Source organism: Gekko japonicus, unplaced genomic scaffold (assembly GCF_001447785.1).
Source record: "Gekko japonicus isolate JY-2015 unplaced genomic scaffold, Gekko_japonicus_V1.1 scaffold3002, whole genome shotgun sequence".
Lineage (NCBI taxonomy): Eukaryota > Metazoa > Chordata > Lepidosauria > Squamata > Gekkonidae > Gekko > Gekko japonicus.
The window spans coordinates 1,517-16,734 of NW_015162041.1; the positions used below are offsets into that span (position 1 = coordinate 1,517).

Genomic DNA, 15,218 nt, shown 5'->3' on the forward strand with positions numbered 1-15,218 from the left:
ATTGAGTTTCCTCCTTTTCCAGCATAAAGAAGAGTTTAAAGCCAGAATATGTTAACACTTCCCTTAGATTTTAAAATATGGACTTGTATTAGTCCTGTCATAACATCAGACTTTTATGGTACGAAAACTTCCTGAACACAACAACCTTCATCTGGAACAGGCACCATTAACCTGAAGACTCAAGGCAGGCACATATAAAGAAAACAGTGGGAATATGTAGAATCTTAGCCGTTGACTTTGTGATCTAAAACACATTTATACATCTGAAATTAATTTCCTCCTTTCTTGCAGCTGAAATACCCTGAAGAAAATGAAGAAATTTTGCTGCTCAGATCCATCATAGATGTCAATTTGCCTAAGTTCTTATCCCATGATCTGCCACTTTTTGAGGTAAGGGGCTCCATCAGTGTAACGGAAGTCTTAAGAACATAAGAGAAGCCATGTGCCGATGGCACATCCAGACCACCCCTCTGTGTCACACACAGTGGCCAAAAATACCAGGGGCCATCAGGAGGTCCACCAGTGGGGCCAGGCCACTAGGAGCCCTTCCACTGTTGCTGCCCCCCCAGCACCAAGAATACAGAGCATCCCTTGCCCCTGACTGAGAGTTCCTATCTATACCTAACATAAGAACATAAGAGAAGCCAATGTTGGATCAGGCCAATGGCCCATCCAGTCCAACATTCTGTGTCACACAGTGGCCAGAAATACCAGGTGCCATCAGGAGGTCCAGCAGTGGGGTCAGGACATTAGAAGCCCTCCCACTGTTGACCCCCCCCCAAGCACCAAGAAGACAGAGCATCCCTTGCCCCAGACAGAGTGTCCCATCTATACCTTGTGGCTGATTACCACTGATGGACCTCTGCTCCCTATGTTTATCCAGTCCCCACCCCACCCCATCTGTACTTGCAGCCGCCACCACTTCCTGCGACAGTGAAATGATTCATAGAGTTCGTCATCGTGGCTTCTGTGCAGGCACACATGTGTGCCTGCACAGAAGACCACTCGATGAACAACAGTTACAGGTAAGTGCAACCTTGTTTTAATCTACGTATTAACAAGGTTCCTCTGTGGGTGCAATGTTATGGGGATTTCTAGTGTCATAGATCCAAATTCCAGTGGAATGACTGTGCTGATTTACTGCAGCAAAACCCGAAAAGAAGTCCGGCAGCACCTTAAAAATTAACGGATGTATTATAGCCTCAGGTTTTGTAGACAAAAGACTACTTTATGTACCTGATGAAGTGGGGTCTATGTCTAGTAATGTTGTTCCTCTTGAATCACAGGACTCTCTTATGTTTTTGTGGTTGATTTATGAATACTCTGGGCCAAAATACACATTATGTGTGACATGAGTTGAGTCATGGGTGGTAAGTCACAGGGTGTCACCAGTCAGAGGCCTGGGATTAAACCTGGGACCTTCTGCATGCCAAACAGTTTCTGCACCACAGGGAGTCTCCCCCAGGCACCACGATATCTGCTGACACCTTTTTGTGGCACCCGCCAAGTGTTTTTTGAAAACGGTTGAGGCCAGGTGGGCTTTTGCCCAGCAAGGCTTCCGATTGGCTGTGCAGATCTTTATTTTCAAAAATGTTGCTTTGGCGGCAGCACAAGGATCTTCACTGTGCGACTGAAGATAAGCCGCAGCAACCTTTTTGGGGAGGGATCTGCGGTGGCTCAGAGGTTAAGACGCTGAGCTGCAGACCGGAAGGTCGGTAGTTCGGCAGTTCGAGACCCGAGTGCCGCGCAACGGAGTGAGCTCCCATCTCTGGCCCCAGCTCCTGCCAACCTAGCAGTTTGAAAGCAAGAAACTGCAAGTAGATAAATAGGTACCGCTTCGGTGGGAAGGCGTCTAGTCATGCTGGCCACATGACCACGGAGAAGTCTTCGGACAGCGCTGGCCCTTTGGCTTGGAAACGGAGATGAGCACCGCCCCCTAGAGTCAGATACGATTAGCTTTTGAGCAAGGGAAACCTTTACCGCCTCCTCCAGCAGCCATTTTGTGGCTGCGCCCACCACCCCGTGTCAGTGTTTCAAAGGTGGCCACAGGTTCAAAAAGGCCGGGGACCCCTGCTCTAGCACTGAGCCACAGCCCCTTCCTCTGCAGTCTTTGCCCACCAAAGCGCGTGCGCACACACACACACACACACACACACACACACACACACACACACACACACCCCTGTGTGACATCCAGTTCTCATCTGTAGAGGGCAGATCAGGAATGAACTTTGAAGGCCACAACTACATACCAGGGCAGGTGAACAGGCACTGGTTGTGGAGCCTCATGTCTCAGCTGCTGTCTTAAGGGTAAATCGCACCTCCCGACCCACAATGAAAACAACGTGCGTGATTTTTATTTTTAAAATGGTGGTTTGTCCGACAGTGTTCCCTAAATGATGAGCACGTTGGTATTTTTCATGTATATTTTGGTTTAGCATCTCACTATCACATGCAGTGTTCCCTCTAAGCTGAGTTCGTGTGAGCTAGCTCACAGTTTTTTAGCCTCCAGCTCGCACAGTTTTGTCTTCGCTCAGGAAGGGATGGCTCCAGAGCAAGCTAATTGATGCAGCAGGCAAATCGCTCGCTCACAACTTTAATGCCAGTAGGCTCACAAAGTGGAATTTTTGCTCACAAGACTCCACAGCTTAGAGGGAACATTGATCACATGTTCAGACATCAATCAATGCTTCTTTTTAAAGTCAATATTCCTGTCTGAAGATGGTGCTTCTTACTGCTGTATGATTATACTGCTGGACTAGGAACAACATTTCTTTCTTTCATTGTCTGCAGTACAAGATACAGGCGTGGCCCATTCAGGTTAGAGGATCGCCATCTTGGTTTTAGCTAGATCTGTTTTAGATAGGTTATACATTATGATGTAATTTTAATATTTTGTATTTTTTCTACTGTTTTACTGTTTTATTAATTATATGTTGTTAGCCGCCCTGAGCCTCCGGGGAGGGCGGGGTATAAATACAAATAATAAATAAATAAATAAATAAATCATAAAACATCTTGTAATTTCTTCTCTGGCAGGGCATTACTTCAGATTTGTTTCCTGGCGTGAAGCTGCCGAAACCAGATTACAACGACATCCTGGAATCGATCAAGATCTACTGCAAGTCCATGAATTTGCAAATGACCAATTTCTTTGCTGAGAAAATCTTACAGATATTCGAGATGATGATTGTGCGGCACGGCTTTATGATCGTGGGAGAGCCCTTCGGCGGGAAGACGTCCGCGTACCGGGTTCTGGCGGCTGCCTTGGGTGACTTGTGTGAAAAAGTAAATATCTGCAAAAAAAACCAACCCCAAACCATTGCAGGTCTAGCAGAGAGGAAGAGTCCAGTAGCACCTTAAAGACTAACAACATTTGTGACAGGGGATGAGCTTTTCTGAGTTACGGCTCACTTCTTCAGATACATGGCAGGGCTGAAAAACAAGCACACACACAAAAAAATTGAAGCGTCTATATTTAGAAATAAATGTCAGTGACTTTGGTGATCTGCATTCCATAATTTGTTGAGGACATAACATCCAAATCGCAAGATGTCATAGTCCCGCTGTACACTGCATTGGTCAGGCCGCACCTGGAGTATTATGTGCAGTTCTGGGGGCCTCACTTCAAGAAGGACGTGGACAGAGTGGAGCGGGTGCAGAGGAGAGTGATGAGCAATGCTCCCTCTAAGCTGTGGAATCCTGTGAGCAAACATTCTACTTTGTGAGCTACTGGCATGAAAGTTGTGAGTGAGCGATTTGGCTGCTGCATAAATTAGTTTGCTCTGGAGCCCTCCTTCCTGAGAGAAGACAAAACTGTGTGAGCCGGAGGCTAAAAAACCTCAGCTATCTCACACTGACTCAGCTTAGAGGGAACACTAGTGATGAGGATGATCGGGGGCCTGGAGACCAAGCCCTATGAGGAAATGCTGAGGGACTTGGGAACGTTTAGTCTGGAGAAGAGGAGGTTGAGCGGGGGCATGATTGCTCTCTTTAAGTATTTGGAGGGCTGTCACTTAGAGGAGGGCAGGGAGCTGTTCCTGTTGGCAGCAGAGGAGAAGGACTCACAAAAATGGGTTTGAATTAAGGGTGGGAAGGTACCAGCTGGATCTTAGGAAAAACTTTTTTACAATAAAAGTTGTGCAACGGTGGAATCAGCTGCCTCGGGAGGTGGTGATCTCCCCCTCCCTGGCAGTCTTCAAGCAGCGGCTGGACAAAGCCCGGTCAGGGATGCTCTAGGCTGATCCTGCATTGAGGGGGTTGGACTAGGTGGCCTCTAGGCCCCCTTCAGACTCTGTGATTCTGTGATTCTATGACTGCAGCCTTAGGTAATATTGAGTTTTTTAACAAGTTGCATTGTTACTGAATTATTAAATGTAGATCGATGTGACCGCCAATGAATGAGCAGAAACCTACAGCCCATGATCAAAATGATTGATTCCAGTAATTTGTTTTATATTTATCAAAGCTGCTTCTCTTCCTGAGGTAGAGGCGTTCCTGTCAACTGAGCACAGCTCCTCCTGTCTTTAGGCCCCGTCTCGGGTTTTTCCCCCTGGGCTGTGTCCCCCCCCCCATCAGATAACCTGCCTTGCTTGTCAAGATTTGATCGCTGGCAGTGTCCACCCAAGCAGCTTGTATCATGACCCTAGCAGAGAAGTGTTCCCTAGGAAATAGTTTTCTATATAGGAAGTCCTGGCAAAACACCAGTGTTAAGCATGGCAGCTGAGTTACCATCTTCTCCCTTCTCATGGGAATTTTGAGATGATGGGGGGGGGGAATGTCAGACCCCTGGTCAAGAGACTCTCAACAACCCTCTCTTTGGCAGTGATTTGTCTATTTAGATATCTGCATGGTCCAGGTGGAACAGTACTGTGTCAGAACTGAGGTTCACACGGTTCGAAGTGCACCAATCACACACTGCCAACCTCCCACCTAAATTTCGTGCTTCTAACCCCTGGGAATATATATGGTTCCCTTATCTATGAAAGCAAGAAAAGCACAGCTTTGACTTCAAGGTTGTCCCTGGCATTCGGGGAGGTATCTTGGAGAAAGAGTTACAGCTTCTACAACTCCCCGGGGTTCACACACTCCAACATTCACACACACACAGAGCAGGAATCTCCCACCCCCCAGACATTCATGGCAAACTAGAGACAGAGTCTGACAGGAGACTGGGAATCAAAACGAGAACTTTGTTTTATTTTTGACCCTGTCAGCAGCATGCTATATCTCCCCTTCCCCCTCACAATTTCATCTTCACAACAACCCCGTGAGATAGTTCCAGTTGAGAGGCAGTGAAGAGATGGAAATGTGTTGGAAAATTCACTTTCTTAGATCACAGATCACAGATCAACTGAAATGGCAAATGCAGTCCAGAAATAAAACGCTGAATCACGCTGGGTCGCGCAGCAAGGATGAGCATGGATCGAATACGGAAGAGCAGGGACACCAGCCTAGCAACCAAATGCAGATTAGTCCGTGTTGTTGTGTCCCCCATAGCAACCAATGGCTGTGAAAGTTGGACCGTGAAGAAGCAAGACGGGAGGAAAATCGACTCCTTTGAGCTGCGGTGCTGGAGAAGGCTCCTGCGCATTCCTCGGACAGCAAAAGCGACCTAAAACCATACCAGCCACTGGAAGGAAAGATCACAAAACTGCGACTGATTTATTTCGGCCATGTCATGTAGAGGGACTCACTAGAAAAAAGCAATTGTGCTCGGATTGGTTAGCGGCAAAAGGAAACCGGGACGCCAAAGAACACGGTGGCTTTGGCACCATAAAAGTCAGCACCAGCCTGAGCATGGAACGACTCAAAGAAACATAGAATCACAGAATTGGAAGGGGCCATACAGGCCATCTAGTCCAATCCCCTGCTCAATCCAGGATCATTACAACAGTTAAAAAGGTAAAGGTTCCCTTGCTCGAAAGCCAGTCGAATCCGACTCTAGGGTTGCGGTGCTCATCTCCGTTTCCAAGCCGAAGAGCCAGCGCTGTCCGAAGACGTTTCCGTGGTAATGTGGCCAGCCTGACTAAACACCAAGGCGCACGGAACGCTGTTACCTTCCCACCGAAGTAGTACCTATTTATCTACTTGCAATTTCTTGCTTTCGAACTGCTAGGCTGGCAGGAGCTGGAACTAGAGACGGGAGCTCACTCCGTCATGCGGCACTCAGGTCTTGAACTGCTGAACGAACGACCTTCCACAGCCTGCAGTTCAGCGTCTTGACCACTTGAGCCACAAGATCAGAAACCGTAGACCAGGGGTCCTCAAACTTTTTAAACAGGGGGCCAGTTCACTGTCCCTCAGACCATTGGAGGGCCGGGGGTGGGGGCCGGGGGTGGGGTGGGGGCCGGGGGGCGGAACTAGCCGGCCATCCCGCCCCCCCACAAAGCCACGCGGCGCGGAACTGAGAAGAGGACCACATCATGTGCTGATTGACTTGAGCCCTGATTGACTCGGGCCCTGAATGTGGTGCACATTCCACACATGCGCACTGCGGGCCCAGGATGAGTCGGCTGCTAAGCAGGACAGGCGGCGGCGGCAAAAACACCCGGCGGGCCGGATAAATGTTTTCGGTGGGCCGCATGTGGCCCACGGGCCGTAGTTTGAGGACCCCTGCCGTAGACAGAGCTGGCCCATAGAATCGCCAACAGTTGGACACTACTGAATGCCTAACAACAGCTGGCGCAAGACCACTCAGTAAGCTTCATGGCAGAGTAGAGATCTCTTGCTGGCTCTAGCCTCATCCTAACCAGTACACCCCACTGTTACAAATACCCTCCACCCTTTAGGGAAATGGTGCAGGAACACATCTTTAGTTCATGCTTTTGTAGTGATGTGGCTGTTGAAGACGGATCCTATTAAGTTGCACTGTGTTGTCCTCCAATAAGCACAGAAGACCTTTGTCTCTCAGCGATTTAAAAATTCACAAATGCTGTTCTCGTACCAACACAAAATAGAATTCTTTTGGCAACTGAAAGCAGGGGGAGTCTTCGAAGTGGGAGCCTTGCTTTGATAGCCACAAAGCTGTAACAAGATGTTTTGATCCTCACCTAGAGGGTTGTCATTTGTATCCCTGCTGTAAATTTTGCTTGAGCTATACGTGAATTATTGTTGTACAGTAGAAAAGAGCAAGAGTCCAGTAGAACCTTAACTACTAGCAAGATTTGTGGCAGGGGATGAGCTCCCGTGAGTCACTCCTCACTTCTTCAAACATGGCTAGAACGTGAGTCCACCTGTCCTTAGAATCTTGGAGACTGGAGTGATTTCAAATGCCGAATGACAATAGGAGGCGAATGACAATAGGAGGCATGATTGGATTAGGCGCGATATGCAGAGGGGTAGTAAGTGTGGAGAAATCAGCCTTGGTGATGAGACAGGAAACCTAGGTCTCGATTCAGTCCAGGAGGATGCATTGCCTTGAGCTTCGTTATCGGTTGCAATTCAGCCGTCTCCCTAATACCCTTTGAAATCCCTTTGTAAGAGAACTTGATCTTGTTGCTGTAAGTCCTTTTAGGCGGTTGTTACATATTTGTTCCAAGATCATGTGGCCTTATCTGCCCTCCAGCTGTTCTTCTGGTCTGTTATCCTTTTGTAATGGCTACTGTTATGAATAATTCCTGAAGAATTTAGTGTACTGTAGATGGATGACATTCAATTTGTTTTGTTTCCTTAGGGACTAATGGAGGAAAACAAAGTCCAGATTACTGTTATCAACCCCAAGGCCGTCACCATGGGTCAGCTGTATGGACAGTTTGATCCCGTCTCCCATGAGTGGTCTGATGGTATCCTAGCAGTCAGCTTTAGAGCATTTGCCTCTTCACCCGTAAGTAGTCACTAAGATTAAAATATATAGGAGCCAGTCTGGTGTAGTGGTTAGGCGCGTGGACTCTAATCTGGGAAAACCAGGTTTCATTCCCCACTCCTCCACATGCAGCTGCTAGTGAGACCTTGGGTCAGTTACAAGTTCTCTTTACATTGACTGTAAAATATATTTAATAGGTTGATTGACGTAAGAAGAAGGCTCACGAAACGGAAGATATTCCGGAGAGTTTCGTCCATCGTTTCATCATTTGTTATTAATCTGTAAAAACATTAAATTAATGTTATACTGAATTTATAACGGAATTTAGTATGCTTATAGGATTATAAAGAATTTATGAATATATGTATGCACAATTTTAGTATTTCTGTTGTCATTAGGTTTTGATACTGCAACCCCTGTATTGTTATCTGGAGACGAGTACTAGGCTGGCCTGACTCGGGGGGGGGGGGGGGCCGGAGTCCTCACGTCCTCCATGTCCGGTCTTCCTATTTCCGTTGCAGTCACCTGACAGGAAGTGGCTCATCTTCGACGGGCCGGTGGACGCGGTGTGGATCGAGAACATGAACACGGTGCTGGACGACAACAAGAAGCTCTGCCTGATGAGTGGAGAGATCATACAGATGTCCCCGCAGATGAGCCTCATTTTTGAGCCCATGGATTTAGAAGTCGCTTCCCCTGCAACCGTGAGTATGCCTGAGTGGGAGGCTGTATTGAAAGGCATGTGACTATGGAGGCACGGACACTTGAAGCGGCCTCACATCGAATCAGGTCCTCGGTCCACCAAGGTCAGTATTGTGTACACAGACCGGCAGCAGCTCTCCAGAGTCTCAGGCGGGAGGTCTTTCCCATCACCTACTACCTTATCTTTTAAAACGGAGAGGCCGGGGATTGAACCTGGGATCGCCTGCATGCAAAGCAGGGGCTCTTCCACTGAGCCACAGGCCCTCCCCGCCCAAAGGAAGGCACAGATGAAACTGCCTCCTACTGAATCAGACCCCTTGGGCCATCAGGGTCAGTCTTGTCTACTCAGACCGACAGCAGCTCTCCAGGGTCTCAGGCGGAGGTTTTTCCATCACCCCTTGCTTGGTCCTTTTAGTTGGAGGCGATGGGGCTTGAACCTGGGGCCGTCTGCATGCCAAGCAGAGGCTCTTCCACTGAGAAGAAGGAGAAGAGATTGGGTCTATACCCCGCCCTTCACTACCCAAAGGAGTCTCAGAGCGGCTTACAACCAGAAACCCTGTGAGGTAGGTGGGGCTGACAGAGCTCTGCCAGAAGCTGCTCTTTTTCAAGAACAGCTCTGAGAGAACTTGTGACTGATCCAAGGTCACCCAGCAGCTGCAAGTGGAGGAGTGGGGAATCAAACCCGGTTCTCCCAGATTAGAGGCCACGCACTTAACCACTACAGCAAATTGGCTCTCTACAGCCACAGCCCCTTCCCCTCTGTGCCTCCTCTTATTTCCTCCTCGAGCTTAATGCAGCCTAGGGGAACATTTTTGATGAGAGCCAGTTGGGTGTCGTGGTTAAGTGTGCGGACTCTAATCTGGGAGAACCGGGTTTGATTCCTCACTCCTCCATGTGCAGACAGCTGGGTGGCCTTGAATCAGTCACAAGTTCTCTCAGAGCTGTTCTCTCAAGGGCAGTCCTTGAAAGAGCTTTCTCAGCCCCGCCAACCTCACAGGGTGTCTGTTGTGGGGAGGGGAAGGGAAAAGGAGTTCGTACGCCGCTCTGAGACTCCGAGTGAAGGGCAGGGTGTAAATCCAATCTCTTCTTCTTCTTGATGGGGAGGGGGAAACTCTGTGTGTGTGTGTGTGTGTGTGTGAGAGAGAGAGAGAGAGAGAGATATGGGAAGAATTAAACCCTCCCTTCTTCAGTGCCATGGCCCTGGTTCATCTCCCCCCCCCCCAATCCCAGTGGCCATGTGTCGAGTCCTCTTTACAAACCCAGAGTTCAAAGAACTGCCGCATCGAGTGTCGTCTGGCCCTTCATTAAAGCTGTTTTCCCAGACCAGCTCCCTGTTTTCTCATTCGGATCCCCGCTGGCTTTAAAGAGCTCTCTTTCTTTGGTTGTTATTAACAGTATCTGCCGCAGTGCTGTTTATAGAGCCTGACATTCCTTTAATCTGTTATCTGGCTGTTTTTGAAAAAGTGAGGCACGCATTCTCTGTCTGCAAAGCTTGATTTTGGATAAGGTGGAAGCTAAATGTAGCATTTGTACATCTGCAGGCTCCCCCCCCCACCCCCCCCCCGCAATTGTCCTAATTTTTCAGTAGTTTACTGAACTAAAGGATCAAAACCACAAAGTAGAAACTGAGCGCTTTGTGTCGCCGGCAGCGGGAAGTTTCGTCAAGTCACAGCTGACTGATGGCGAGCCCCGTAGGGTTTTCAAGACAAGGGGCATTCAGAGGTGTTTTGCCATCGCCTGCCTCTGCGTCTCGACCCTGGTCTTCCCATCCAAATACCAGCCAGGGCCGACCCTGCTTAGCTTCCGAGATCTGACGAGATCAGGCTAACCTGTCTTCATGCAGGCCAGGGCCAGCTTGGCGTAGTGGTTAAGAGCGTGGACGCTAATCTGGGAGAACCGGGTTTGATCCCCCACTCCTCCACTTGCAGCTGCTGGTGTGACCTTGGGTCAGTCACAAATGCCTCAGAGCTGTTCTCTCAAGGACAGTCCTGGAAAGAGTTCTCTCAGCCCCACCTACCTCACAGGGTGTCTGTTGTGGGGAGGGGAAGGGAAAGGCGTTTGTATGCCGCTCTGAGACACCTTCGGGTAGTGAAGGGCGGGGTATAAATCCAATCCTCCTCCTCCTCCTTCTTCTCCTTCTCCTTCTCCTCCTCCTTCTCCTCCTTCTCCTTTTCCTCCTTCTCCTTCTGCTACTACAGAATAAATCAGACATAGCTATGTCCCCTGCACGGGGGTAAACTACCTCTTTAAAATACTAGGAAACCTCCAGGTGGGCTTGCTCTCCTAGAGGGCCCCGAGCTAGCCATACCTAATGCACAGCTGAGCCCCTGTAATGATGACAACGGCAGTGGAGCGCACACCTGTGGTCCTCCTCGCAGCAGCCCAGGTCTGAGTCAAGCAGAGGCCGTGCCACTTGCATCTCTACAGGGCCATTCACTTAACCATTGCTTTGCGTCATTTATGCCCCAGTTTCTTCCCCATTGGGGACCCACAGTAACTTAACATCATTCCCCTCTCCTCCATTTTATTCTCACAACAGCCCTGTGAGGTAGGTCAGGCTGAGCAGGTGTGACTGGCCCAAATTCACCCAGCAGGCTTCCATGGCGGAGTGAAGTTTCCCAACTGGGATCCTAGTCTGACAGTCTAGCATACCATACTGGCTCTCCAGAGACGTTTAATGTCCTAATCTACCCCGTGGCTCAGGGGCCGTGGCTCAGCAGAAGAGCTGTAGAAGGTCCCAGGTTCAATTCCCGGCAGCATCTCCAGTTAAAAGGGCTAGGCAGAAAGGGAGGTGAAAGATCTCTGCTTGAGACCTTGCTGCTGGTCTGAGTAGACAATACTGACCTTATGGAACGATGGTCTGAATCAGTATAAGGAAGCTTCATGTGTGGGTTTCCTTCAGTTTGTAGCTAACAGGATGACATGTGACTTACAGAAGTGTCAAGCAGTTTCCCTCTCCGGGTCAGATCTAAAATGTAAGTCTGCTGTCACAAGTCGTATGGCAACATTGGCATTCAGTTAGTAGGTGTCTGCGGCTGCTGGCTGAGCTGTGTTATTTTGGTGACAGCCAAAGGCAACATCCATACCCGTATAGGATATGAATACTCTTGTTTTCAGCACCTTAAAAGTGGCAAATTACATTACTGGGATCCGAATATGTGGAAATGTACCCTTTTTTTTCAGGTTTCCAGATGTGGCATGGTCTACATGGAACCCCAGATGTTGGGCTGGAGACCCGTGATGCTCTCTTGGTTAAATCGGATGCCGGCCACCATCATGGATATGCATAAGGATTTTATAACTACCTTGTTTGACAGAATGGTTCCACTTTCCGTTGAGTTTGTTAGAAAATGTACAAAGGTAAGGTAAAGAGAGAGATTGTGGGAATGATAATTGTATTTCTCGGCTATACAAATCAAATCCTTGTTCTGTACAAATCCTTGTTCTATACAAAGGCACAAGTCCTTGTTCTGAGAGCTGATCAGTTACTGATGGTCCTTTCTGTGCTGATGGATCAAGATTTGAGCCTTATCCCTTCCTACAATTCTACAGCTCAGTCCTTACATAAGAACATAAGAGAAGTCAATGTTGGATCAGGCCAATGGCCCATCCAGTCCAACACTCTGTATCACACAATGGCCAAAAATGCCAGGTGCCATCAGGAGGTCCAGCAGTGGGGCCAGGACACTAGGAGCCCTCCCACTGTTGCCCCCCCCCCAAGCACCAAGAATACAGAGCATCACTTGCCCCAGACTGAGAGTTCCTATCTATACCTTGTGGCTCATAGCCACTGATGGACCTCTGCTCCATATAAGAACATAAGAGAAGCCAGTGTTGGATCAGGCCAATGGCTCATCCAGTCCAACACACTTTCACACAGGGGCCAAAAAGACCAGGTGCTATCAGGAGGTCCAGTAGTGGGGCCAGGACATTAGAAGCCCTCCCACTGTTGTCCCCCCCCCCCAACCTGGACCAAAGAATAAAATCCATCACTTGCCCCAGACCGAAAATTCCTATCTATACCTTGTGACTAATAGCTCTGCTCCATATCCAGTTCCCTCTTGAAGCCATCCATGCTTGTAGCCGCCACCACTTCCTGTGGCAGTGAATTCCATGGGTTAATCACCCTTTGGGTGAAGAAGGACTTCCTTTTGACCTTCATCAAGCATAGGCCTGCAAAGCCAATTATTGCAGTGAACTCTTAGCCTTACTGCAGATCCTGTTTGTATTCTGAGTAAATATTAAGAGAAGAATCGAGAGATCGAGGGAGATCCAGGGAAGTCTTTTGTCGTTCCAGGAACTGTCTCCTACTTCAGACACAAATCTGGTCCGATCGTTAATGAACCTGATGGACTGCATGATGGACGAGCTCGCCAACGAGGCCAAAATTAAAGCCATGACTGATCGTGACATTTTTTCTTGGCTTGAGGTGGGTGGGATATTTTTAACGTCTTGAAGACGAGGTAACGATTAAAGTCAATCTTCGTCTTCAGGGACGAAGTGGGATAAATGCAAAAATAAGTACTTCTGTACTAGCAGTCTTAGGAACTCTTTATTTAGAGCAGGGGTTCCTGTCGGTACTTATGAAGCCCTGAGACACCTTTGCTGGAGCCCGCCACGTGTTTCTAGAGAGTGGGCGGGGCCCCCTGTGGCAGCGATTTTGTGGCAGCCATGGTGCTGTCAGAATTCCAAGGGTGCCCCCCGGCTCAGAAAGGTTGGGGCCCCCTGGTTTGGGGTATAAAGAATACTTTAATAAATAAATGCATAGATATTATTGTAGGATGTATAACAATTCCTCACTTTATTTTTCAAATTTATATTCTGAGCTCCCCGCAAACGGGCTCAGGGTGGATCACAACAAATAATTAGGCCTTTGGCATCACAATAATAAATACCGTGTTTCCTCGAAAATAAGACACTGTCTTATATTTATTTTTTTCTCAAGAAGACACACTAGGGCTTATACCACAAATGCATATAAATCCTGCTAGGGCTTATTTTTGGGGTAGGTCTTATTTTCGGGAAAACAGGGTAGTTCATAGAGCCAGTTTGGTGCGGTGGTTAAGTGCGCGGACTCTGATCTGGGAGAACCGGGTTCGATTCCCCCACTCCTCCACTCGCACCTGGCTGGATGACCTTGGGCAAGCTGTAGTTCTGGTCAGAGCTGTTCTTGAAAAAAGAGCCGTTTCTGTCAAGAGCTCTCTCAGCCCCACCTACCTCACAGGGTGTCTGTTGTGGGGAGAGGAAGGGGAAGGAGTTTGTACGTTGCTCTGAGACTCCTTTGGGCGGGGTATAAATCCAATCTCTTCTTCTTCTTCTTCTTCTAATCTGGGAGAACCGGGTTTGATTCCCCACTCCTCCACTCACACCTGGCTGGATGACCTTGGGCAAGCCGTAGTTCTGATAAGAGCTGTCCTTGAAAAAGAGCAGTTTCTGTCAAGAGCTCTCTCAGCCCCGCCTGCCTCACAGGGCGTCTGTTGTGGGGAGGGGAAGGGGAAGGCGATTGTAAGCCGCTTTGAGACTCCTTTGGGTAGTGAAGGGCGGGGTATAAATCCAGTCTCTTCCACTTCCTCCTCCACTTCCTCCTCTTCCTCTTCCCCCTCCTCCTCCTCCTCCTCCTCTTCTTCTTCTTCTTCATCATTAAAACAAGGAATTTAAAAACAGGGTGCACCAAATATTGCACAGTCTCTTCTACTGGTGCCGCCGGACTCTAAATCTGTTTAATCTGGGCCGTATAGTCTTCAGCAGGGGAGGCTGACTATTTTACTGGATGCCCACTGCCTCAAGTAGAGGCTTGGCGGAACAGCTCCATTTTACAGGCCCTGCAGAACTGTAGAAGGTCCTGTAGGGCCCTGTGTTCATGCGTGAGCACATTCCACCACGCGGTGGGGGAGGGGGGGCGCAGGGCAGAGAAAGCCCTGGTCCTGGTCGAGGCTAAACGGACGTCCCTCGGGCCAGGGAGAGCCTTTTCAGCCCTTTAGAATTAGCCCCCAAACATGTCGGACTATAGCAGGGGTGTCAAACTCATTTGTTACGAGGGCCGGACCTGACATAAATGAGACCTTTTTGGGCCGGGCCACGTGTGTCATGAAATGTAATGCCAGGTAGCAGAGATATAAACTTTATAAAGGACACAAAGAGTTTTTTTTAAATTTAAAATAAAAACATGTTTAAAACATTAGCACTCTTGCAATATTTTGTTTATTTAACAGCGTCTGATAACTGACACCTCTTGCTCTGAATTATTGCAATTAAAATGTCTGTGCTGTTGCAATCTCAAGTGTGCCGTTCAGGTGTGTATCTGGAAGCGGCAAACCTATGATGACGCAGCAGCAGCAGCAGAACTGGAAGAAGAAGCAAAAGACAGCCAGTTCCACCGCGGGCCTGATAGAAGCCCCGTCCGGGGGCCTGATCTGGTGCCCAGGCTGCATGTTTGACACCCCTGGACTATAGTCTTTCCTCCCCCCCCCCCCTACACTGCTGTTTTCTGGTAGTAATCACTGCTACTTTGTTTTCTTCCGCTGCTCTGTTTACTCCGTATTATGATCAAAATCAAGTGTTGAAATCTGCCCTTACTGTTTGCAACCTCAGGCTGTTAACCACTTTGGTTGCCTCCGCGTTCAATTGATATGTAAGAATGACTAAAATCGCGGAAATAAATACATTTGTCCTAACCTGGAAACGGTACTGTATGGTCAATTAATCATCTGTC

General features: G+C 48.5%; 1 protein-coding gene across 1 annotated transcript in view; it reads left to right on the forward strand.

Moving 5' to 3' along the window:
• Positions 1 to 291: 291 nt before the first annotated feature.
• Positions 292 to 15,218, forward strand: part of DNAH7 (dynein, axonemal, heavy chain 7) — a gene marked incomplete at its 5' end in the record, with an annotated part of 123,165 nt that continues 108,238 nt past the window's right edge. Inside the window, 6 exons of the mRNA XM_015405583.1 lie at positions 292 to 390; positions 3,040 to 3,288; positions 7,676 to 7,825; positions 8,326 to 8,508; positions 11,690 to 11,866; positions 12,804 to 12,935. Coding sequence (XP_015261069.1) covers positions 292 to 390; positions 3,040 to 3,288; positions 7,676 to 7,825; positions 8,326 to 8,508; positions 11,690 to 11,866; positions 12,804 to 12,935 — 990 coding nt within the window. The remainder of the gene's footprint in view (positions 391 to 3,039; positions 3,289 to 7,675; positions 7,826 to 8,325; positions 8,509 to 11,689; positions 11,867 to 12,803; positions 12,936 to 15,218) is intronic.